At 41.1% G+C, this 27,288-nt stretch overlaps 1 protein-coding gene across 1 annotated transcript in view; it reads left to right on the top strand.

Annotated features, from left to right (window-relative positions):
- LRRC2 (leucine rich repeat containing 2) overlaps positions 1–27,288 on the top strand; it is an 878,803-nt gene that overhangs the window by 804,173 nt on the left and 47,342 nt on the right. Inside the window, exons 7-8 of the mRNA XM_078677386.1 lie at positions 5,770–5,922; positions 24,595–24,731. Of these exons, the coding sequence (XP_078533512.1) occupies positions 5,770–5,922; positions 24,595–24,731 (290 nt within the window). The remainder of the gene's footprint in view (positions 1–5,769; positions 5,923–24,594; positions 24,732–27,288) is intronic.

Genomic DNA, 27,288 nt, shown 5'->3' with positions numbered 1-27,288 from the left:
AGGAGAATATAAGGCTATTTTGGGAACTAAGAAATGAATTGAGTTATGAGAACAATGTTCTATTCAGAGTGGGGAAAGCCTTTCCTCCCAACTCACTAAGAACAAGAATTCTTGATTTATGTCACATTGGTCATTTGGGCATCTCAAAAACGAAACTCAGAATCAAAAACAGCTATTGGTGGCCAGGGCTAGATACGCAAATTAAAGTCTGGTCAGAGACTGCCAAGATTGCAATGACTCTGACAAAACTATAAAGATAACAAAAGTTCCCTTACATCCGTTAGCATCACCCAATATGCCTTGGAAAATATTAGGATTAGATATTGCAGGGCCGATTGAAGGCCATGATGGAGAACTGAAGTACATTCTTGTTGTCATGGATCATTTTCCCAAATGTCCGGAAATTAAAATTGTACCCCGTGTTGACAGTGCGTGTGTCATTTCCATTTCTGGACAAACTGTTCAAGGGTGAAGGTTTACGTAAATGCATTCTTACGGACAACGGACCCCAGTTCTCTTCTGATGCATTTTTATCCTTCCTCAAAAGAAATTCCATAACTCACAACACAACTTCATTATATCATCCTGAAGGAATCGGCTTTGTGGAACGCTTCAACAGGGTTTTAAAAGGAAGCATACAACTTTCCAGGAATGGTAATCTCAACTGGGAAGAAGAAATCTTTAAGCTTATTTGGGATTACAGAATCACACCCAACGTCAGCACCAAAGAATCCCCTTTCATCCTCATGAGAAGCAGAAAACCTATCAGCAAGGACTTAGGTTGGATGGAATGGTCAACATGAATAGAATGGTCACGAGAAACTGTTAGAGATAATATTGAAAAAGCTCAACAAAGTTACAAAGAATGGTATGAGAGGGAGAGGTGTGGCGCAGTGGCCAGGGCGACTGACTCTGGAATCTGGGGATCACGGTTCGATCCCCTATGCCGGCGGCAGATTAGCCCAGCACCATGTGACTCTGGGCAATAGCTTGCTTAATCTTCCCGATGGCCCCCAGCGCCTAGAGACCCTTACGGGTGATTGTTCACGCTCTACAAATGTGGATTATTATTATTATTATTATGACAATCGACATGGTGTTAAGAATCACTCATTCAATGTGGGTGATCTTGTCAAAGTTCGCTTTGAAAAGAAAGTAAAGAAGGGGGAAATAGATGCTCATTACCCTTTCGTATAAGTAAAGTTTACAAATGGTCAGTCAGACTCAGTGGTGGAAAGGTATGGCACATGAACAGACTAGCAAAGTGTAGCTATGACGGCAAACAGATGATTCAGCCTTGTACAAGAAATGCCAATGATGACTTATGGGTTGATTATGATGAACCTGGTAATGTTAACAGGCGATCCAATTTGCATGACAAATTTCTGGCAAGAAACAGTGGCTCCGATGAAGATGTCCAACCCAGTTTCTCTGCACCGACTGATCACCACACATCTGCTCGGAGTGATAGTACAGGTCCGCACTCTGACCCCGATCTTATGGTTGACAAGTCAAACATTATGCGTAATGACCTGTTGGCAAGTAACTGTGGTTCTGATGATGGGGATATCCTTACTTCCAGGGCACCTACTGATCACCACTCACCATACCCAGGTGAAGAAACTAATTCACACTCAGACTCTGATGTGGGTGTTGACAGTAACAGTGTCTCAGGAAGATGCGGTGGTCCCATTAGCAAACCCAAAATATACGATGACTTTATTTGTGAATAACTCCCCTTTTGCAAATTTTCAATGAGGGGAAGATGTGTTATAACGGTATCACTGCCGGGTGCTATGGCTTTGGCACGCAACAGTGAATGACGTGACTGACTGCCACCACGGCACTAGGCCAAGCCTTTATCATCCATTGGCCCCCCAACACTCTACTGACAGTTGTTACCATTATTCTTGTTGTAAATCATTATGTACACTGGCACTGTCAGTTAGGAGAGAGCTGTGGAGCTGTGCACTTGTGTAGGGGCTGTTATTAAAGAGTTCTACTTCGAAACCTGAAAAGCATGTGATGTTCATTTTAACACAGAAGTGTTCTTTGTGCTTCTAGTATGATGTGTGGTTGGAGTCTAGGTATTTTGCTGTGTGCATGTCTGCAAGAGCAAAGTAGCAAGGATGTGCTACTGGAAAATCAGAGCCTGAGACTGATATGAGTTGTGATTCATGTATGTGCTTGATTGAGTGAGTGTTCTGCAGAGGTGTGGTCCAATGCTTTACCATACTTAGATCCCTGCCCGACAGCAGAGGGAAAAGTAAAAAGTGTATTACCTTTGGGAAAAAGGTATTCAAATACTTTCATATTAAATGATTTTTATATATTTATTGCAAATGTAGAAATAAGGAAATAAATGATACAGGATTATTAACCTAATTTGAATGAAAAATAACATTAATTCAATGAAAAAAAAATGTCTCAATTTTAAATTAAAAATATAAATTTCCATCTAAATGAAAAACAATACTTTTTAACTATGCATTAATAATTATTAAAAGTGATGTATAGAATTATTTAAAAGTATGTTATTGATATTTAATATAATTGATTGCTACATTAATTTATACATTAAAAAAGTTATTGAAATATTTTGCAATTAAATAATAAATATGTACTATTTTTATATATTTTTAATGTCAATTCATAATTATTATTTAAAACTATTAATTACATAATTAATTTAATTTAAGAATATTTCCTACGGGATTTTATTTTAAGTCTCTACTTACATTGATCTCAATGGGAGGGTGTTCCAGTAACCGTGTTTGGCCATGAGTGTTGCTGGACTTACTTCAGTTCTGAGCATGAGTTTTTCACTGCCTTTTTTGCTGTAATAACTTTAGAAGGGCAGTTTGTGAATAGCAATGGACTTACTCTTTTTTTGGATGGGTACCCATATTAAGTATTCTCCATTTTCCACCTGCTCCCCTTTGTCACTTCCATATTCACTACTAAAATATATTCTTATATGTGTGGAGACTCCATTGCTGGAATGGAGATCTCCCCTTCCTCCCTCTCCCGTTGTCCTCCTCCCTCTTTCCACCCTTCTTTATTTTTCCTTTCTGGTATGTCTTAACTAGCAGGCGATACATACTTTGTTGTGCATTACAATATTGTTCCTCACGATTGCCTTCAGGCTCTAAATGTCACAATGCTCTTTTGTCATTTACAATATATTTTGTATAATCATCTGATTGTTCCAGAGAAATGTGCACTCAGCAGCAATTTACCTTGTAGTAAACAGATAATAGATTCGATTAGCATTTTTTTCATTGTTTCGCTTAAATTTCTTTTTTGGCACTAAACTTTGACTGCTGCTATACGGTATTCATTCTGTTGTCATGTGCACTATATACTACTTTGCGCATATTGCATCAAAGTAATTTTCGATTGTATACATCTTTTTCTCAAATACAATAAAAATTTGAACACAAAAAGAAAGTAACATTTCATAAAAATCTGTACACAGCTGTGCCAAGCGTGAATGCCCACCTTCATGACATGCCTCAGAGAGAAAACATGTATGTCCAAAGACAATTCCATGGTCCGCAACATGAAGGTGTGCGTTTTATCCAGTTGTACTTTATAAAGCCTGATGTAGGCCAAAATGAATTATCTCAAAGGGTCACATATGACATGATGAAATTATTCAAAGGGTCACATATCACATGGAGTCACCTGGTAGATATGACAATGATCTGCATGTACATACATTCCACTCTGTACCGAGGCCACCATCTGTGACCGTTGAAAATGTAGACTTAAGAAGAGAAAAATTGGGGACTTTTTGTCCCATTGACTCACATTGGAATGGTGGCTATTTATGGAAGTAATATGAAAATCAGAAAGTTAACATGTCTGCCCCCAAACACTGACATTCCCATTCTGTCACTCCTCCTTTATAGCTAAAACAGCTCTTCTCACTACGAATGCCCCAGGATTTGCTTTAAACTGCCAAGCTGTACAGGCTTAACCACCCCCATGTTTACCACTGATCAGCCTTGCCCGTCATCTCTTCGCTCAGCTCACTAATATGATCCCTCACGCTAAAGCTCCCTGAGTCCAGTGGATTGTTCACTGTGAGGCAATGCCTTTACAGAGGAACAAGACTGGATGTTACCTGCGTGAGGAGAAGCAGAATCATTATGTGAGGCCCTGGGGTTTGGCTAAGGGAAGAGGTGTGGTGCTGTGGCCAGGGTGACTGACTCCGGAATCTGGGGATCATGGTTTAATCTCCACTGCCGGCAGCAGATTAGCCCAGCACCATGTGACTCTGGGCAATAGCTTGCTTAAGCTTCCCGATGGCCCCCAGCACCTAGAGACTCTTACGGTTAATTGTTTGCGCTTTACAAATGTGGATTATTATTATTAATGTGCCTAGGAGGTGCAGGTGGGAAAGAGGGTTGTTGGCAGGTGTCATGAGTATAGACCTACACGAGCTCTTTACATGCCTTTATAAGGGAGGTTGTAGGAGAATGAGGAAGATTGACTGCCGGCTGGGAATGCTGGAAGATCAGGCACTCAGCTGAAGGAATGAGTGGGAGGAAGGGGGTGGGGAGAAATGATTTAATTCATTTGGAGAGAACAGTGAGGACAAATGGTCCCAGCTGCTAATGGGAGGAAAGAAGACAGATTCCCTACGCTTTGCTTGGGAGTAGGAAGGACACTGGTTAGAAGCAAGAGGAAGACTATCCAATGCTTGGTCTGTTGCTGTGGTTCTGCTGTTGCCTCAGGACAGCATGTAGAAAAGAGAATAGTGGAGATTAGATAATTGCATCAATAAATGAGCAAATGATGATGTCGTCACTAAAAAAATAGCTAGGGGAGGAGTTGATTTTCATTTATAATTTAATTCAAAATCGTTTCGGTCACCGTTTTGTATTCCCGTAACTTCAGAGCTCTCCTGATTTCTGTGGTGGTGCTTTCATGCCTCTGGTATCACATCACCATTGATATTAAAATCTGAAATAGAAATTGGATTTGTGTTCAAACTCCAAGTAGCGAATAATCGAGCCAATATGTCTCTTTGGAATTCACATATTTGACCACGTGCTTGATGGTCGGTAGTTTAGAGGGAGTGGCTTTATAAACGATTGACGATTGGACCAGTGTGGTTTAATCAGTCCAGTTGACAACTTGAGTCTGCTGCAGCCATTAAGGTTCTGAGATGAGCTTTTGATTTGGTAAACTTCTTTGTAGACTTGTGCTGGAGGTTATATGTTATATGCTATGTTCTATATGTGTTATTGTATACCAATGTACTGTTCTATGAGATCTCTCTTTCGTTTGAGTTGTTAAATTTGTTTTATTCCTTGAAACCGTGCCTCTATGTGGAACTGGTAAGCATTATAAGTAAGAAAAAAAGATTTAAGTGCTGTAGACAATCATCATATTTCATGTGAATCTAGAAATGGCTAACAGGAGGCTAGAATGGCGGTGTATTTCGACAAGTCATTGTCAAGAACTAGAACAAAATGCTATGCACAGCCTTGAGTCCGAATCTACGGAAGGAAATTAAGAAGTGAGAACAAAATAACAGCCCTAACAAAATGACATAGGATCTAATGCATAATCATTTAACTGGAGACATGATGACCCATGAATGCATTCAGTGGATACCCAGCGACGACTATTTACAGGATAGAATAACATGTGCTTTGAGATCTTTCAATCGAAATATCCACAATACCTGATAATGACGATGAAGACATGCCCACGCCTTTCATGTGAATTAACAGCTTTGGTGTTATGTTCCCTCAGGTTAGATGAGCTGAAGACTCTTCTGCTGCAGAAAAACAAGTTAAGGTATCTTCCACGATCCCTGACCAACATGCCAAAGCTCGCCATGTTGGTAGTCAGTGGCGACAATCTGGTGGAGATGCCCTCGCTCCTAATGGAGACCCCCTCTCTGAAGTAAGTAGTGAAATATGCAAATAAATTAAAACTCATCTATTTAGGTAATATTCATTAACACCCATGCTTCTTGTTGATACTATTGATTATTACTGATTCAAGGATTGTGTTGCTGTTTTACTCCTGCTCATCACCAAAGTATATTTTGTACGATTACATTGCTAAGTTATGTTGGTGATTGGTTTGTGTTTGCGTCTACTACAATGTGCAGTATTTCATCAGACATTTTTCAGAAAAAAGTATATTCTTAGAAATAGTATCTCACAAGTGTCAGGTATTCCATCAGGTTTCACTGTAGCCCCATGGCTTCCTCCTTTTCGGGCTCCATGACGCAGCTAAACATGTGGAGCTCTGTGATAAGATGGACAGTAACTGTAGGGGGTGCTACTGTGCACAGAATTACTAATTCTGGACAGTATCTACAACACTGTTACTGGTCACCTCTAAGTATGGAAACCAGAATGGGGAACAAAGTGTGGGGCCCCAGAATTGCTGGGGCACAGCTGCATGAAATATCCAAATCTTTGCCTTTTTCGGACACATTCACCAGCTTCTTTCAGAAGAAGGAAAAAGAGCGAAGAAAACCATTTAGTTTCTCTAAGTGCAAATAATGTTGGGTGATCCGCATTACTCGAAAGGCCAAACGGCAACGACCCATGTTACCAAATCCGATACCTTTTTTGAGGTATTTGATATAGTGTTTACCCAGATCCCAAGGCACAGAAGTGCACAATATAGAGAAACATTTTACACTAGTATGGGCATCTAAGACATGTGGAGCAGTACACCGGAGTGTATGAACTGTGGGTGGATTGGAGAATGGATTACAGAAACCAGAATGTAGTGGAGTGGGTTGCACATCTATTTCTATACATATTGGTATTTAACATACATACATATTCAGGCACATATGGTTAATGTGGTTTCCACATGACTTTGTGTGCAATACCATGTTAAGGAACATAAGGCCAGATGTAGGTAGCTAAATACCGGTCGGTAACGGCCGAAAATCAGTAATTTTCCCGTTACCGACCGGTATTTAGCCCTTTCTAATGTAGGAGTCTGGAAATAAGGAATCGGTAAAATACTGATTCCTTATTTTAAGGAATCGGTAAATTACCGAATCCTTAAAACCTATGTAGGAGCACCCAAGTGAGTGCATTTTTGCCTTAAGGATTCGTTATTTACCACCAACTACAAGTTGGTGGTAAATACCGAATACCTTTAAAAAATCATTATTTTGCTCTTTTCAAGGTGTCATGTGGCAGACATACATGCCCTTAGAGCATGTATGTGTGCCACATGTGCACACATGCACGATTCAGGGGTGCAACAGGGTGTCAATGTGCCACCCTGCCACCCTTGAATATGCTCCCGCTATTACCGATTCGGTAAATACCGAATGGGTAATAGTAAATGGCTTCCCGTTCATTCCTATGGGCCTCCAGGCCCATAGGAATGAATGGGAAGGTATTTCTTATTACCGAATTGGTATTACCGAATCAGTAATAAGAAATATTACCAAATTGGTCAATTTTACTGATTCATCACCTACATTATTTACCGATTCCTAAATACTGGTAAAATATGGTATTTAGGAATCGGTAAAATAAGATGACCTACATCTAGCCCATAATGTTTTAAGTGCTCCAAAGTAAAGAGTCTGAAGACACTGATTCCGAGTTGAAATGCAGCTCAGTGATTTAAGTGTGTAAATTCTGTCACAAGTTACAATACCATGCACTAAAATGTTCTTGAGGCAGCACACAAAAGGATTCCAAAGGATAGCATCATTTTAAATCCCAACAATTTCATGGCCACTATTGGTGACCTGTATACAACTAACTTTCTTTCAGTCGACATTTTTATATATTTTGCTAGTCAAACTGAAATTCTACTCTCATCTCTTCAGGAACATCCTCAATGCCCCAGGCAGACAATGTGTGTACCCATATGATGCATTACTAAAAACCTGTAAGAAATTGGGTGGCTGGTAGACTGGGGTGTGAACCCCAGTTAGCAGCAACCCTAATCCTTGTCAGGGAAAGGCATTAGCAATCCCCAAATAGAACTGTGCTCATGTCCCTGCTAGATTGGCACAAAGCAGTCAGGCTTAACTTAGGGGCAATGTGAAAAGTATTTGTACAGCACTTTAAACAGTAAAACCGTAAAAACAGCTCACAAAAATATTCCACACCAGGTTAGAAAAACAGAGCTTACTTTAATAAATAAAACAAGTTGAAACTGACAAAAATCCAATCAGTAGAACTGAAGTTATGAATTTTTAAAGAAAAAAGTGTAGAATAGTGCCTAAAATCTGATAGCGCCAACTGTGGCTATCTGGTTATACTGCATCGGGCCAAAGTCAAACTTTCAGGCTGACTGCACTGGAGCACAGGTTGAATATAGTCCCAAATTAGTCCTTCTGAAGTTTTAGCTTCTAAATATTGTTTCAAGAGTACTGTTTGCATTGGAGAGGGTCGCAGGGAGGAAGGAAAGTGTTGTGAGTGGTGGTGTTTGGAGTGGCTCAAAGAGCAGGATGGGCATCATGGATGGGTGGGGTGGAGCTTCGCGGTGGCGGTCATCTGCGGGCAACCAATGCTTGATGTATGAAGACATTGGCTGGCAGCGGCTCATGCTGAATTCCAGTGCGAGCCACACGGTTCAGTCTTAAAGGGCATGTTCACGGTTGCGAAGAGCCCAAAAGCTTGATTTCAGGAGCCCATGAGCCACACAAAGGGTCCACAACCCAAGAGGCAGAACTTCCTAGTCAGGAACTCTCTGCAGCTAGCTCCAGGATCCGGTTGGGGAGCCTATAATGTCCATGAAGCTCAGATCAGAAAGCCAGTATACTAGCCTTTTGAATCACTCTGCGTTCATGGATTCAAGATGAAGTTGCAGGTCCAGTACTTCTTACCGGGCAAGGGGTCAGCACAGTAGGACAGCAGTTTCTATAGAGCAGTAGTCCAGCAAAGTTGCAGTCTTTGTAGCTGCACAGCTGCCCTACTTCCTGGCACAATATCCACAGGTCCAGAAGCTTAATGAAGAGTTGGTGTATGAGGTCCCTTTTCTATAAACTGGTGCACTGTTTCTGAAAGGTGGTAGACGTTTCTAGACAGTGTCCTTGAAGTGCAAGGAATTCCCTACCGCCGTTGCCTCCAAGCTGGCTGCAGTAACATTGTGGGGTCAAGTGGGGCTGTGCTTAGCTCACCTCCCACATCCGGCCGGCAGATGGCCCATTCAGGCTCACCTAATCGCACTAGTGTGTGACTGTCTAGGAGGAATTCACAAAATCCAACTGTCAATTACTTCCAGTCATGTGACCCAGGACAGGCCACAGGTACCATATGGGATTTTCAGAATTGCAATAGAAATTCCGGCTTCATCATAATCTAGGATTTTAAGCTGTGATTCCAGAGACACCAAACGTGAACTCATTATCTCTTTCCATTTGGAAATTAAACTTTTAAAATGTAGTAAAGCAACTACAATGAAATTCGATGGGAGAGATGGGCTTTGCAGTAATGAAAAACAAATGTAAGAGTTTCTCACTACTAGGACATATAACACTTAAAAGTACATGTCCTACGTTTTAAATACATTGCAACTTCCCTCTTGGCTGTCCAGGGTCTACCCATGGGGTGACTTATATGAATTGAAAAGGAAGGTTTGGGTTTGGCAAAAGGTTTATTTTACCAGGTCGTAATGGCAGTATAAAACTGCACACACAGGCTCTGCAATGGCAGGCCAGAGACATGTTTAAAGGGCTACTTAGGTGGGAGGCAAGATCAGTGCTGCAAGGCCCACTATTAGTATATAGTTTACTGGCCCTGGGTTCATGTAGTACCACTTTGCTAGGAACGTCTCAGTAAATTAAATATTCCAATTTGGGATAATCCAATATTACCTTGTTTAGAGGAGAGAGCATGAGCACTTCATACTGCTTAGCAGTGGTAAAGTGCACAGAGTCCAATAGCCAGCAAAAACCAATTCAAGAAAAAGTGGAGGGCAAGGCAAAAAGTTTGGGGATGACCCTGCAGATAGGGCCAAATCCAAAAAAAACATTTCGTTTTGTTTTTGTGAAACAAATAATTAGAAAAGTCCCAAGAGTCACTCCACATTAACACATGCTTGTATATTCAAATATCCTACTTAAATAAACTCCACTGTAAGTTCAATCCCTTTTTAAAAAAAAGAATAATTACACATTACTTTGTGGTTTTATGTTATATTGATATATTAAAGTGTTGGCAATCAACATAGCCCAATCAGACTATATTTCCAGTCTCTCCTTTTAAATACCACCTTCTACACTTTGTTGTTTAGGACATAGCCAGACAACACACTCCCATATATCCTCTTCATCATTAGGGCTTTTCTATACTTGTTTTCCCCAGGACATATTTAGTGCTACCCTACATGTATGTAATGCAATCTGTATATAAAACAGAATTAAAACTGTTAAAAATTCCTCCTTGTATATTTGTTTATTTACAAAGCTTCACCCACCCTAAAGTTCAATATTAACTAATTACCATTTATCACAATTAGTTGATTCACCAATGTCTTGGAGGTACTTAGATGGCATAATCTGTCATGACGCAAATATTAGGGTGCAATCCTCCTATTGTTTGGCATATTGGATGCGTAAACCTACATACGAAAGGCCTGATTCTGAGTTTGGTGGTCCTGGGACTGCCAAACCGATGGTTGCGGTCTGACAACTGGGACCTCAGCAGTCAGGACTACCCCATTCAAACACTTATGGTTGGACCACCACAAGCCCACAGGTAGCCCGCTACCTCAGCAGTGATCCTGCGGCTGCCACGGTGGTGAGAGTGGAAGAAAATGGTGGCATGCTGGCACCGTCGAGCTGATTACAACCTGCCTTTCCACCTGCCAGGCAAAGGGTGATGGAAATGCAGGAGAGGAGGTCCAAAGAGGGCACCTGGGCATATCTGCCCCTAGAAGTACACCTTTGTGTGGCATGCCACACTGTACACCCGATGTGTCAGCGGTCCCACCACCATAGTGTGACTGCAGAACAACACAGCCTGCCCACAGCTGTTGCCGTAATACGTTGGTGGAGAAGCCACAGGCTATGTGGCATTCTCCCACCCTGTGGCATCGGCTGTGTGGTAGTCAGCCCGCTGATGTCGTAATCCGCCTCAAAGCCTTTCCTGGATCGGGGTACAATCCTTAACCATATCAAAGACACTTAAGCTATCCCTGGCCTAGTTGTCGAACAGTAAATGCCTGCAACTAAAGGAAACTTATGCCAAATAATAGTTAGAAAATGCAGAAGCTTAAGCAGTACACCAGTGACCAAGAGCTCCAAATAAGAATTGTTTGCTCAGTGAATGTAAACTGTACCGTGAGTGTGATGTCTGGTTTGTGTAGAAACACGTGCCTGGTAACTGTGTCGCATTCCATCTCCTCCAGTCATAAGAGTGAGGAGATTTAACCAACCCTTGGTGGAAGATGTGCTGCAAAATTGCCTTGCAATCTTGAGGCTAGCTGCTCAATACCCTACCAAGTAAATGTACAGAAGTCCAAGTTCAGATCAAATGTATTTGTTGCTAGGGTAACAGTTCCAGACATTAACATTTGGCAGAATTATTCACGGACGAATCTATGAAAAAGTAGTGCGGAGCACTGAACTAAGATAAACTACTGGGGCCAGGACAAAGACACTGCTCCAGACCGCTTTTGCATCACTATTCATTTCAAAGCTATTCAGTGCCACAGAAAGCAGCAGCGGAGACCATGACCAGCTTGGCTTGTAGACTTATCCTGTTTGGCCATTCATTTGTGTCTGCCTCTACACAGGACACTTTCACCACACTACCAAGCACTTATCAAACTGCTCTGAGGACATTGATAACTCACTAGACACTACCTATGAACTCATCCACTTCAGGGAACTTTGCTGCACGCACCATCAACAGAGATATTGGCCCTTCTGGGACCTCACTTGATGCTTCAACTCTGGCTGTGTCTACATATGCATTTTCATCACTCAAATGTCTTCATTGTAAGCATCTGCTTAAACAATTAAAGGATTATTAAATAATGAATTACGTGCAGACTACAATAACTGTGTTCAAATCCAATGCAAGCTCTAAAGGTAACCTTAGAAATCCGGCTAACTGCCAACCACAAAATGGTCAGCTCTCCCTGAACCGTTGCCCACTAAAATGACACATAAAACACAATGTTTTTTATTGATCGTTGTTCTGTGAGTTTAAACTGTAATGAGTCTATACTATAATACAATGTTCTTATGTGAACTGAACCCAATTTTAGTTTTGGAATATTACACCTATTTTATCAAGCCTATTTTTGCTGTCTAAGCATTTCATTGCTAGCAACTTATGTACAACTCTGTTTTATAATGGAGTGAAAAACATTTAGGAAACAGAATATTAAGTGGACCTTGAAATTTCTGCAACAATATATATAACAGATGCGATTACTGTGTACAAATATTTTTTATTATTTATTAACAATATAAATATTTTTCCTAATGTTTTCATTATTTAGTGCTAAAAAATAAACATTTATATTTCATTATTATATACAGAATTTAGATACAGTACATATCATTTCAGTCCATTGGTACGGTTCTGTGTTGACCTATTCCTATTCATACTTTCCTCCACAGTCATGTACTATAAGTCTATAGATGTCTACAAGTGCAGAAATTATATAACATGTGCTCAATTATAAAATGAAGCACTACTTATCCATTTTCTACATATATGTCAATGATGACTAGAATTGTACATGATTTACATCATCACCTAATATGGCATTTTTTTAACAAAGTGCTAAGGATAGGTTTTCACCAATGGACATATGATGTCTGTTTTAATCAAAATTTACAATCAATGTCGTCATAGTTGAAGTTGGTAAAAAAAAACAACAACTGGGGGGCATATTATCAAGGACGGGTGATACATTATCGCCGCTTTTTTAAAACGGCGATAATGGGCTTGATAATATGCTCTATAGAATTCCTATCAAAGCCCATGTTAGATGTGAAGACATCTAACATGGGCTTCGATAGGAATTCTATAGAGGATATTATCAAGGCCATTATCGCTGTTTTATCGACAGTTTCCTGCCGATAAAAGCGGCAATAATGTATCGCCCGTCCTTGATAATATGCCCCTGTGTTTCTTAGCAAGCCTTTTGTTCTGTATCCCTTAACGTTTTGTATCATATTTGTGTGAGCTGCTCCTCTTAAGTTCGGTCACACTGGCAAAAGGAGAGATGGAGGAACCTTGAAGGGCCTTGAGCCATCCCTGTATATGGTTAGAGAATACTGATGTTGTGGAAGCAAATGTCTAGTTCATTAAACTTCTACCTCATCTTCCCCTTTAATCTTCCCAGTGTGTTTAGAAAATCGGCATTGATTTTTAACAAGGCACCCATTTCCTAGAATGATTTACGGGGGAACATAGTGAAGGTAATGTGGTATTTGTGCCATAAATATAAGCGGGAGAGATGTTGGTGATAGCAGGAGAAAGAGGTGGTTAGACAGAATATCGGAAACAAAACTTTCATGGGACAAAATGTCGTGTCAAGAATATCGAGGAAAAAAATACAGTGACGGTAAGTATCTATAGGTAAGCAAAGTTTTACTATATGTAACTCTACATATATGTACCTTGACCGAGGTACGTAAATGTGGAATTGAGAATAGTAAATCTATACTTATCCATTTGCACCAACCTTCTCGAAATTTTGGTCCTTGACATTTTAGTTTCTGATATTCTGTCAGTGATCCTAAAAAAACACCTTTTGGGGGGAATTTGGGGTTTTTATTATGTTTTTTTTTAACAATGCAAGGAGACTTGTGACTTTTGTCTCTGAGATTATGTATAGAACTTGCTATAATGTTCCTCCAATCCTCCCTTGCCAATATTGGATTCTGAACTCCACACCAGACATTTGTTTACATTACATGTAGTAGAGTGCAAAGTAACAGAGAGAAGGTTCATTTTCTTGACCTCTTTGCTGCAGCATCTCCTCATGAACAATTTCAGTACTCTGCACCTCCCTTGTGGTAGTGGTACTGCTTGTCTGTGTACGCTTGTGATGTTCAAGCTTGCATATTGTGAACTTTTCTGCATGCCTAACTTTTAGGATTTTTCTAATAGTTGATGTACCAAAATTATATCAACCTCTGTGTTCCTGGTTTAATGTAAGGTCACAGAATTTCCAAGCAGCGCTCCTTGTATTCAATTGTTTTACACCCAATGAGTGACTGACGTATTATCAAGAGTACCTCATATGTATGCTGGACTGCTTGGGATTGGAATATGTGCCTGAAATGGGAGTGCCAGGAAAAAAGCACAGGTACATGTTACGTGTGCAATGTATCCACTTGATGGGAGAGCCTTGTCACCTGGTGTCTAAACAACAGATTCTCCGGGAAAGCTGCTGAAGTGTTGTGATGTGAACATTTCACCATCTTACCTACACTCTGACATGACGAAAGAACCCTGATCCATGTCGTCACCTGGATGATGTTCAAAGGTGGGTTTTCCAGTATTTCAGTAGTACCTTGGATCCACCAGTGTCACCAGAACGAGTCATAAACACTCAAAGACCTGTGGGGCAAGCAACAAGCAAACACATATATGCATAGTCAATGAAGACAGCTAAGATCTAAAGAGAGTCTTCTCTTGCCTCAATGTAAGCCTCAATTCCACTATGCAAGAATCATACATTGTCCTCCTGTTACTTGAGCGTGATGACGTGCTTCTTTGTGCTTTCTCAGTGGAAGGAACTATGCACTCCTGCAATAAAGAATGTGATATTTTTCTTTTGGGATTCTTTACTTTGATAGGTTCAAAGTCCTAACTCCTCATTCAAGTCTGTAGACAGTCAAACAATATTAGTATGGTCATTTTTCCACTGAAAGGATATCGCAATCTTAACTTAAGGTTGCAGTTTTGAAGTTCCTGCACCTCTGCTTGGCAAGCTCACATGAACAGATGAGCATTTCTTTAGATACTACCTACCTAAGGTTGTCACTAAATCCAGTTCTCGCGAGAGCACACACTCGTATACAAACTCCAGGTGCTCTCATAAGACCTCTCACTGTTTGTGTGTTCATGGTAACCTACAATGTTTAAACAAACAACCCACTGTCTTCACCCGATACCTCACTGCTGTTTCTGCTGGAGTTTTCGGTTGTTGTCCAGTGACCCAGTGTCTTTGTGCTCAGCCATGTTACATTTTTCTGTTTACTACATCCTTCTACGGCGTTGCTGCATAATTGACCACGGGGCCAGAGTGCAAACCTGAATTATGCTGCAAAGTGGACCTTGAGACTTGGGTCTTCAAACTGAAGTTAAGGGATCGTCAGAGTTTATATAATTCACAACACTGCACTGCTTGGTACAACCCTCGATCCTTTACAATTGTCCACAGACAAAGTTGTTTTCTCTGATGATATTTCTTCAGCACACATGACATCTTCTGCTACAGCCTATATAGGCTCTACTCTCTCTTGCTCCTCTTTACTAGTCTTCTCTGGATACTGGCTCTGTCCCTGCTCTCCCTATCAGGCACCATTGTAAAATAAGCTAAAATATGCTGCAATATCTGTATTCTAATGAGCACTGACACAGAATAAAGAGCATTCACAAAGGCAAGATCTTGTGTTGTGGAAGGATACTCACGTGTTCACCAATGAGATTCCCTCTTTTGCTAAAATGTTCAAGGCCCTCAGCCACGATTTTGGATCTGTGCATCCAAAACAGGAAGTTCCACCACCACCAATGGTATTTGCATGGTTGGAACTTTGTGTCTTTGGTTGATGAACTCCAATTTTGGGCCCGGGGACCACAAATGTTCACAGCATAATCCACACAGCTGACCTGTCTTTCCACATGAACCTCCCCTCGTGGTCTGCAAATCGTTGCACACCGTTGTATTCGACAGGAGTAAATGGTACTCCTCTCCTCTGTCTCCTTGGGGGTAAGTCCAATTTTGCTGCTGTCTTAATTAAAGGTTTGTTTTTGGGTTCTGCCTTCACATGACCTATCCTTTATAAGCAATCCATCATAATAATTAATTCCTTTTATGTTAATTTTATTTTATATTTCTTTTTATCTTCACTTGACCATCTTCTAGTTCCTGCCCAAGGTACCCCATGTGAGTACCCCTTTGACTTATCTAGTACGGTTTTTGGTGTGCACCCTCCGGGTTCCTCTGCATGTCTTTCTCCCTATTTTTTTATTCAGGTATGTGAACCATCAATCTACAGCGTGGCCTACGATTTTTGCCAATAATCATTCTAAGTAGACACTCCACTTGTTTTGTACCGATAGGTGTCCCCATAACAATCGGTCCTGACGAGACCCCACAGTGCATAGGTTTGCCAATCCAGGCCTTTTTCTGAAGCACGAAAGAAAAAGGCCTGGATTGGCATATCTGCAACATTAGAAACGTAGGAATACATAAGCGCCTCTCGTGTGACCTAAGAAAATGATATGTGACAAAAAGTCAAAAGAAATGATCAACTTTTGGAAAACATGGAATAAAAATTGTGAAACGTGGATAAATCTATGGCATATTTGTGATTGTGCGTCTGGTGAAGGGTTACCTCGCTCCAAATCTGGATTCGATGTGATGATAAGCGCGTGGTCGCAGGGCAAACCACGCACCAGGGCTTGCACGCAAACAGTTTATACAATGACTAAATTAACTGTGAAAAATTGGAAGAAACTGGTGTGCACTTTGCTGCCCCCTTTTGTGAATAGTATTCCTTCTATGCCCCCTTCTCTTTTTTATGTTTTGTTGGGGCTCAAGCCTCAAGATGGCTGCCAACACTTCTTGATTTGAAGTGTTGGCAGCCTATCAGATTTGAACATGAGGACTCTCATATCTTTGGAGGATCCGCCACCATTTGTATACAAAATTTGAATTTCTTTTGATAACTCCACAACTACTGAATTTCTTTACACCACATAAGAAAAATGCACTTCCCTGGACCAATATCCATCTTTCTGCCAAATTTGGTGTAATTCCATTCATCATTTTGGGCTGTAGCCGTGTCTAAAGTTCCTATGGGAATTAACATGGGGAACACACGTTTTGGAACCCTCCTTTTTCTTGGGGCCCCCTTGACGGATCACCACAAAACTTTCAGGACAACAGCTGAAGTGAGTGTCATACTAACTTGGAAAATGTATATATATCTGAACAGAATTATACAAAATTTGGCAGAATCCTAGCTCTTGATCCAGAAAGCGTGCAATTTGTGATTTGCAACTCGGTACAGTACTCCCTCAGTACTTCAGTTGAACCATGAGGTCAGAAACGAGATCTGATTGGTTGGGCTGCAACAGGAAATTAAAGTTGTGCCCACCATTTTATGACTTTTGTTGTAAAATACGAATAAGGAATAAGGAGACTGGGTAAAGATATCTTGAACCCCTGGCCCTTGTGGGGGGTCCTCAGGAATACCCACCTGGGACCATATTAAAAATACTTTTTTCACTTTGCTGTGGTACTGCAACACTCAACATAGACCATGTGTAGTTTTACAGTAGTACCAAAGGCCACAAAACAGTAGCATTTTCTTGGGGCTCTGCAAGGCCATGATGGTTGGCCAGCAACATGGTATTTGCTGCCAGTGGGTACTGTGCACAGGTCTTGGCCATAAGCGAGGCCCTGCGCCCAACCCCATGCCGCATGGAGGCCACAGGGGGGTGTACAAAGGGCTTGGCCTGATGCCTGATCCGGTTTCCATTACCACGCTGCACACAGCCAAAGGTGGGGTGTAGCACCGGTGGGAATTATAGTTATTTCAGTTAACTAGCGTTACTTCAGTTACTATAGTAACCGAATATCAGTGGTTTTCTTTTAGCTTTAACCATTTTTTTAACTAATATTTGCAACTAGAACACCACTTACACCTTTATTTTTTTTATTAAAAGAATATGTACGTTTCTCTGTTTGTGTGTTACCCTGTGATGTTCGCCAACAGGGCAGCTAGTTAGAACAATGTTTCCATAGCAAAAGCATTTTTTGGTTTGTTAATAACTTTGGTACCTTTTCACAAATCTTTATGAAGTGTTCCCCAAAAAAGTTCACCCACCTCAGCTCGTTCTTGGAAAGTTTTGGTGATCCATCTAGCTGGGAAAGAGAAAAATGGGGCGTCCCAAAAGGCATTTTTTCAATGCGATCTTGTCCAGAAAGTATGCTTTCTGTGCTCTCTCTGATTTGGTATAAATACATTCTGTAGTTTTTGAGAAATTGAGGTTAAAATGTATGTATATATCAAGCGGCAGAGGATTCATAGATACAATAATTTTTTTTTAAAACAGGATAGCCGATCTGCAGATCCTATTCAAATTGTATTTTTTAAAAAGCATGCTCCTACCCTTTTTATAAATAATACCCCCTCAACCCCGACTGGCTTGGGCTAGGGACTGAGAGGATGGTGCAGTAATTTATTTTTGGTAAGGGAGGCATGCACCCCCCTCCCCAAGCTGCATAGAGGCCCTGGTGACCCCATTCTCCATGACTAACATTCATATTTAGGGGATAGGTGCTTGCAGCCCCTCTCCCTCAGCTTCTTAGAGGCCCCAGGTCCCCATTCCTGATGCTGTGAGAGCAGTGTCCCGGGGACCCTATAATCCAGGACACTGCTATTCCCTGCCTGGAGAGTTTTGGTATTCCCTCTCCAGACTCTCCTGGGCAGGAGCACAGCTTTGCTCCCACCCAGTGGAAGCATAGAGAAAGGTGGGAGCAGAGTAATGATACAGGCATCCAAGATGGGTTCTGGCTGCATACCAGCGGGAGCATCAGGGCCTTGGGTCACTCCCAAAGGCCCCCAAAGAGTAGAAATGTTGTAATTGCCCTAGGTGGGCAATGCTCCCACTGTACAAATACAATTATGTTACAACTGATCTCGTTGTGGGAGTTCAGGCTACTATAATGTGTTGGCTGGTCATAAGATCTTGAGGCAGATAATTCTGACCCCATTAGCTCCTTAGCTTCAATGATTAAACATTGAAAAAGGGCGCTCTTCCCACCACCTTTAGGAGAGGCAGTTAATATTGCCTTCCTCAAGCCTGAAAAGGATGAGAATCTCTGACAGCCTAGCGTATGGATATCTGTAATTAAAGTGGATGGTAATCAACTCACCACAATAACTGCAACCAGACTGTAGGCATTGATGATTGGTCTGATCTTACAGTAAGAGGTGGGATTTATTCCAAGAAATCCTACATTAAACAATCTTAAATCGTTTTTGGAAGAAATTACAATATTTATACAGAGCTGGAAGTGGTCTCCAACTTCCTGGGTGCTAAGAGGGTTGCTGATTCGATTGAATGTTTTTTATGACATTCCATCGAATCTGGGAATAATTCTATTGGTGCTGGGAAGACTAGGAATGGGCTCCAATATGTCAAAAGTCATAGACCTTCTGTATGCAGGCTCATCAGCAGGCATATGTATAAAGACCTAGTTGACTGCTCTCTTTCATATGACGCAAGGACAAAGGCAGGGCCACACTCTCTCACCCTTTTAGTGACTATTATGGAAAAGTTATCCTCTGTGTTAAGAGAACATTACATAACCTGTGGCCTGGCTTTAAGCTCCAGCCTGCTGTTGATATATATGCATGTGGATGATATAATATTGTTTATTAAAAATCCTGAAGTAAATATGATACCCATAATTGACCAAGTGGTACACTTTCTGCACTAGTCAGGATTACACACAAACCGGGATTAATTTGAGGTGTTCCCATTCACGACAGCTACAACAGAGATAGCTACATAATACCGCTTATGATAGTGCTTGCACTAACACTCACAGGATAGGTGTTATATGCAGGGCACATTGCCCTGTTAAAAATGGAATTATGTCACAAGCTTCTACATTTGTTTGTGAACATCTCCGTATCACTCACTAAACACTCCTCTCCACGCTTGAATTCCTTGTTGTTTAAATTAGTTTGGGAGGTTGGAAATGCTCATGCTAAGTGTACAATGCTAATGTTACCATACCACAAATGAAGACTTGTTCTCCCTCACCCTGAATTGTACTTTCTGGCTGCCCAGGCCCATTTTGAAACGTATTGGTATCATCCCCCGCTATACATGCCCAAATGATTGCTGAGCCCCAGCTACTGGAGTCTAGCACACTTCAAATGTCCATAGTCCCAAAGCCTTGGAGAAACCAGACAATTATAAAAACTGAGTATTAGAAATGGGGGTCTCTAGTTGGCAGGTTGTTACCCTGTCCAAATAGGGACCCTTCTTCCTGAAATAACCCCTCCCCTCACCCACTTGGTAGGTTGGCACAAGCAGTCAGGCTTACTTCAGAGGCTGTGCGCAAAGCATTTGCACATAACATACAGTAATACAGTGAAAACACTACAAAAAGACACTACACTAGTTTAGAAAAACATCCAATATTGATCTGTGTAAAATAAGACCAAAACAATAAAAATCCAACATACAATAATCAAAATATGTACTTTGCTAGAATAACCCTAATAATGCAGTTCCTTGAAGTCGGTAGCTCCATCTGGTACTACTGCAGTGCTGAAAACAACCAAATCCAACAGTTTTTATTGCCCGCGTCGGTGTGGACTGGTGGAGGTGTCAGAAGACTTGTAAACAGTACCTTTAGTTCCTGCCGGCCGCAATGGTGTGGGCCGGCGGCAGCGGTTGTCAAGGCTGTGGTGTGAAGCAGCGCAGTGCGGCATGCGGTGCCCTCAGGTCACGTGCAAGCAGCGGCTTAGTGGCGGTAGTCCAGCGGCATTGGTGAGACCAGGGCTGTGGTGCGATGTGGGGCAGTGCTGATGGTCACAGTGCAAGTTGTGGTGTCCGAAGATCGGCGGTCAATGGGGCTGGCATTGGTGTGCCGCATCTGTGGTGTAGGACGGGGCAGAGCTTCGTGTAGCTTACCAGCGGTGCCCCAGACCATGGTGCAGCCCATGTGGGCGATGTTAGCTGGCAACTGCATCATCGGTGAGACCAGGGCAGCAGAGTGAAGCAAGGCCATGCTGAGTGCGGTGCCCACAGTGTGCGGTGCAAGCAGAGGCTCTGTGGCAGCGGCGGTCATCGTCATTAAACAATAGAGTTGCAGAAAGTTCAGTCCAGTCCTTTCTCTGCCCAAGACAGGAGCGGCCACTACAAGCCAACACAGCAGAGCACACAGCAAAGTGGTACTTCCTCCTTACAATTTCTCCAGCTCTTCTGCTTGGCAGGTTTCTGAGTCCAAAAGAGTTCTAAAGACTTCAAAATGTCCAGGGTATGGGCCCCAATATTTTTAACACATTTCCTTTTGTTTTGTTGTGGCAAAGAGTCTCTGTGCTTAGTCCAAACCAGTTCTGTCCTCTCAGGCCCAGCTTCCTGGAAGGAGGAGGAGACAGCATTGTGTAAGGCAGACCAGGCCTATTCAGATGCAAGGAGATCTCCTCCCACTAGCCTAAATGCAGCCCAGGTCTATTCAGCCCAGCCCTGACTAATCTAGGAAAGGCAGGGTGGTACACCTCACCCCCACAGTGGCTGTCTACAGTGAATGCACATCCCCAGCCCCTGTCACTCCAAAGCCAGACCGTCAATCCACAACCCAGCAGAGGCACAAAGAATGGGTAAGCAAGAAAACACACTGTATTTCACTATCAATACATGTCACACACACCAGTGCATGTCCTACCGTTCACATACACTGCACCCTGCCCATAAAGGTACCTTGAGATTCTGCTATTAGACAATCCCAAACCACCACCAACTGCTGAAAGGGCAATTAGTGCTCCCCTCCCCCATACATGGACTTACATGCTTCAGACTAAAGAACACATTTCAAGATGCCTAGCATCCTTCTGTAAGAGCCTACAGAGTTCACCCCACTGACATAGGTCATCTAAGTAGCTGATAACCGCAGATGTGTATCGCCAATATATGATAGAATTATAAACATTAAGGTCGGTGACTGTGATAGCTCTGGGGAACAATGGAAAGTGACAGCAGGAGAACAAATTCTAGACATAACATGGGCATGTTGCTGAATGCAAACTGAAAATATGCCCTTAAACAGTTAACTTTGGTTCATACAGGTACAATGTTAGCACCTCTTTTATAATTCATCTGTTTTTCTACACAAACTAGATCCGATAAAAAGTCCTATTTGTTTGAGGTGACATGTTCCTGAAGCTTATTTCTATTCAATTATGTGTGGTTGTCCCAAAATCAAGGAATACTGCACCTATGCTTTTATCACAATGGAGTGAGAACATACTAGAATAGAGAGTTCCGAAGCCTCCAGTCATGGCATTGCTTGGCTATGTAGCTGAAATGTCTAACTCACCGATTAAACTAACGGTGCTGTCCCACCTCCTGGACAAAAGCTGGATTGACATGATCGGGATGAAAAGAGGAACACCAAGGATGGAGGACTGGTTATAAGACTTAGCAGAGCAACATACACAACCCTATAACCTGTATCTCAATCCACACATACATGAGGTCCTCTTTATACGTTTCTGGACAATTCTACTGAGAATGACTTTCATGAAGACGTGCATAAAGGAGATACTCGCCTGACTGATTTGTTGCATTCGATCAGTGTAACAATATTAAAGAGAAATGCTTTACGAACAGCCTGGTAAATAAGAAAAAAGTGAAATCACATTCCTATCTGGATCTATAGCACTGTAAGATATCTCACAGCGCAGGGCTGTGTTAATGATAACATACCTGTAACATAAAATAGCTATAGCCACCTCCAAGTGAACTACTTTGCATTTACAAGAAGTGTACACAAAGTGTTGTATCTGTATGATAAACGCTAATTCAGTGTTTTAAAAGGTGTATTGGCATTGGGGTGCAAGTAATGGATGGCTAGAACGCCCTGCAATCCTGGGAGAGGCGTTCTTGCAAATTGAATGGTATGGTTAAAATAAAAAGGGGTGAATGAGGCACGCTTAACTTGTTTGAGTAGGGAGAGAAGAACATGATCTCTCTTTAAAGATAGTTTTCTCATTTTCTACTTCCCTGAAATTCTAGTAAATGTTTCCTAGTGGATCATGCAAGAGATGATGAGAGTTAGGTATCCAGATAGAAACATAGGCACTGGGAGTAGGGCTGCGGGGGGCGTGGTGGGTGAGAGGGGGTGCTGCTGCAGGAACCCGAAATAACCATGCTGGAGTCCAGATGGTGAATGAGCAATGGAGATGTCTTTACATTTTCCTTTCTTCTTGTCACATTTGAGTTGCTTTCAAAGACAGAGGGCAAATGACAAATGATGTCTTCAGACAAAATTGATGCGTATTCATTAACATGGTGGTTAGTGTTTACATTTCTTTCTAAGGCTCAAAATAAATAGGATTTTGTAGCATGAACTAACAATCTTGCTGGGGAACTGGGCATGTGAAAGGATAGGCTGTAGGAAATGAGTATTTTCTAATACAAAAACACATTTAAATGCATGTAAATTGACTACAAATATTTCAAAATGTATCAGCATTTAGGAAAGCACTAATGGAGAACCTTTTTTGCAATTCCAAGTGTGAAGGAAGCAAAAAAGGAACAAAACAAATCAAGACACGTACTTAATGATTTGCCATTGATAAATATTTGCTGAAACCTGATTTTCACACATTGCTTGTGAGCTATACAGTTTTTTCAGTCAAGCTACATGCCATTGTAAATGTTGTGGTCATGTCAATGAAAAATGTGCTTCTTGTAAATGATAATGCACTACCACACAATACTTTAGCAACGTATTCGCAAGTGTGCTCCAAGATGCATCACTTGTTGTACATCATACCCTTACCGCTCCCTTTTCACTAGGGGGTGGGCAGCATTGTGTGCATGGATCATGGTCCCAACAATAACCTCAATCAATGCTGAACTGGGTGTGCTGCTGCTTCATTGAGATCTGCAAGGCAGTGCTGTCACACTACTCTCCAGGATGAGGTGTCCAAGGTGACAGACACAGTCACAACCATGTCTGGTCCACTTTCTCTCTTGAAGTAATGGTGGAGGAGTGCAGACAACTAGGCAACGTCTCAACGTGGTGAAGAGATTGGCGTTGCTTTTCTCCACGCTTCCAGCTCGTAGAGACTGCTTGGTAGTGCACACCTTTAGCCCTCACAGTTTCCGCAAAAAAAAATGCCACCTCCTCTGTGGTCCCCTACAGGACTAGGGAGTGATGTCTATACTTGCTTGTAATAGGAAAGTAGTGGTGTCATTTTCTTATTACAGTCGTGACCTGATATCAAACAATTCTTGTGATAAAAAAGACTTCAATGGAGATTACAGGTACATAATAATAATCTCCCATATTTTATTCAAATATACGCAGAAAATGACAATAGAAAAGACTACCTGACACTGAGTGCCCCATTTTCTGCTGCTTAAATGGGCACAAAATATAGCGTGTACCCTTTCTGAGGGTCATAAAATGGACGGTGCTCATCACAGGCAGGTGTGGTGTAACGGGTTGTAACTTTGGGCATTCTTTGCGCGCCCCAGGTGACTTTAACATTAGTTATACATTTTTATATGAAGGTTTTCAATGAGGATCAGCTGTCGAGACTTAAAACTAGCTTTTAATAATGATATACTCTCTAATTAAAGGGCAGTGATCGAGGTGTCTAAGGCATCTAACATTTCTCTCCTCTAACAGATTTGTAAGCATGCGGGATGGCCCTGTCAACATTGACGTGGATTCAAAACATAAGGAAGACATAGAAAGCAGCAGAGATTTAGAACAGTTTGAGAAGGAGTTCATGAAAGCCTACATTGAAGATTTAGCGGAAAGAGGTAAGTTTACAGGAAACACTCGCCCGTTTTTATGTCTGTCATAACAGTAGTTAAACTCTCACTTATAAAGAGAACATAACAATTACCAGTAATTTTGATTCACAAAGTATGCTGTAAATCTCTGAACGTACATTGTGGAGATTTGCACATTATTTACTGATTCACCGAAGTTTGGAAAAGGTATGCGCACGAGTACATTTGATCGACAAACATTTCTAAGTGTGCTTGTGATCTCTAACCTTAAGTGTGCAAGTGCACATTGGAGAAATATTGTATGCGTTGGATGAGGAAGTTAATGAAATGGAATAAACATTTATTTTATTTCCTGTTTTATCTTTTGAAAAATTGTCCATCCTACATATCCCTCGTGAAAAAGGTGAATAGTGGTGCACTGCTGCATAGTACCATGGTCGTGTAAGTTTAAAAGTGCAAACAAAAATACCTGTAAAAAATCATGTTAAATTTCTATTATTGTCCACAAAAATATGACTGTGTGCAAGTTCATAAAGCTTTCATTGCATTTCTTCTACCACTCACAAATCCATTTTAGGTCTGGTCTGAGCAAAGACCTATTGATTTTACAAAAATTAAAGGTATAATATACCTACATGAAGTGGCTTTCTGCCACCTCTCGTCATTCATTAGTCTGTTCTTGCGTCATTCACATTTTGCTTCTGCATATTACAGCCACTGGCTAACTTTACTCAGTGACTGCATTTAGCCCTTTCATAATGAGCACAACCACACACAAGGTAGTTCCCTTCAGTGCCAGAGTTTTTGTTTTTACTTTCATATTACTTTAGTGCTGCTTTTTTTGTAGAACCTGATGTGATGGAAGGACGCTTTCTACTAGATGGAAGGACCCTTTCTTCCAGATGAAAGCACAGGGCACATTTTCAGCTTTATCAGTTCCTGTCTCCTGCCAATGCTGTTGCAAATTGCTTTTGAAGTGGCTTTTGTTTACCGGCTGCTGCTTTTTCACATCATACCAGCAGTTCACAAGAATCCTGAATATAAGCTCATCAGGGTGCTCTATCTTTGCAAATTTTCTGTCAGTCATTCCTTCTTTCTGTCCTTCTTTATTTCTTTTTTTCCTTCTTGGCACTTTCATTTTTTGCTTGCTCCTTTTTTCTTTCTTTCTTTAATTTTTCTTGCTTTCCTGCCTACCGCTTTCATTTCCTTTTTCTTTCCTTCTTTCCTCTTTGCTTTTTTTCTTTCCTTCCTTCTTCCTCTTTGTTTCTTTCTTTTTGTCGTTGTTCTTTCTTTCTTCCATTTTCTTTCTTTCTCCCCTTCTTTCTTTTTAATTTCCTTCTTTCCCTTTTACCCTCATTCATTTGTTTTTTCATTCTTTATTTTTTCTTCTCGCCATTCCTTTTTCTTTCTTGCCATCATCTTTCTTTTTCTCTCTTTTCTTTTTTCTTTCTTTCATCTTTCCTTCTTTCCTAATTTCCTTCTTTCCTCCTTACTTTCTTTCTTCTTTCTTTCATCTGTCCTTTTTTCTTTCTTTCCTATTTATTTCTTGCTTTATCTCTTACGTTCCTTCTTTCCTGAAGCCAAGAGGCTTGCATCCAATGTCAGATCAATTAGCTTTTATTAAGTCTGTGCTATTCAAGAGCAGCATGTGTGTAACACAGTTATCTATTGGGGTTTTCAGGCAGACTTTGTCCATTACTCTTTATTGCTGTCATTGACATTTTTCTTCCACCCACTCCAGCATATATCAAGCAACAATGTGTCAGCCCACTTCAGCCATTGGCTAAATTTACTATGAATTATGACTTCCTGCCCTTTCACAACCAGCACATCAACACACAAAGTAGTTCCCTTCAGTGCCAATGAGTACTATAGTAATATGTGCTTTTTGAGACCAAAACAATCTTTTTGCTGTCAGCCAATGCTTTTGTTTATATTAAGGAGGGCATAGCAGCTTCCTGAAAAATAAAGCAAGATCAATGAAAATAAAACAAGAATTGCCAAAAGGCTGGCAGCCAGCGCCAGACTTACTGGCTTTGCCAATGCTTGTTAAGTAGGTTCAGTAGTACTGCAAGAGTACTATTTCACATACTATTAAATGCCTTTGTGGATTGGTCCAAAAAGATGTAAAATGGAAAATAATATTGAACAATAAAACCAAGACTTACTGCCCTTCCACCCCAGAACTCATTGGCATCCATGGTGTTCTACACTAGGTCAGTTCTGCATACACCTATCACTCACAAATCTCAGCTTTCTTAGAATCAAACAGAACTAAACAGCTTTTCCCAAAATGTCATAGACCCTCTGAGTTGAAAAACAGTCACAAATAGAAGGGTGTCTACTTTTAGTCTTCAACAACATGATGCCTTTAAAATTACTTTTTTACATCAAAGTAGCTATCCTTACATACATTCCCCTTTCTACACATAATTTACAGATCACCAAAATCCTAAAAAAACTTCATATAACAGATAGCTGCCTATTTCTCTCTGAGTCAAATGCAATGTTCCAACAACATATACTTAGGAGATTTCAACAAACACTGGTGTCAAAACAAACTTAAACTGTATCAGGAATTACT

This window comes from Lissotriton helveticus, chromosome 2_1 (genome assembly GCF_964261635.1).
Source record: "Lissotriton helveticus chromosome 2_1, aLisHel1.1, whole genome shotgun sequence".
Taxonomy (NCBI): Eukaryota; Metazoa; Chordata; class Amphibia; order Caudata; family Salamandridae; genus Lissotriton; species Lissotriton helveticus.
This window is presented reverse-complemented; position numbering and strand designations above follow the sequence as displayed.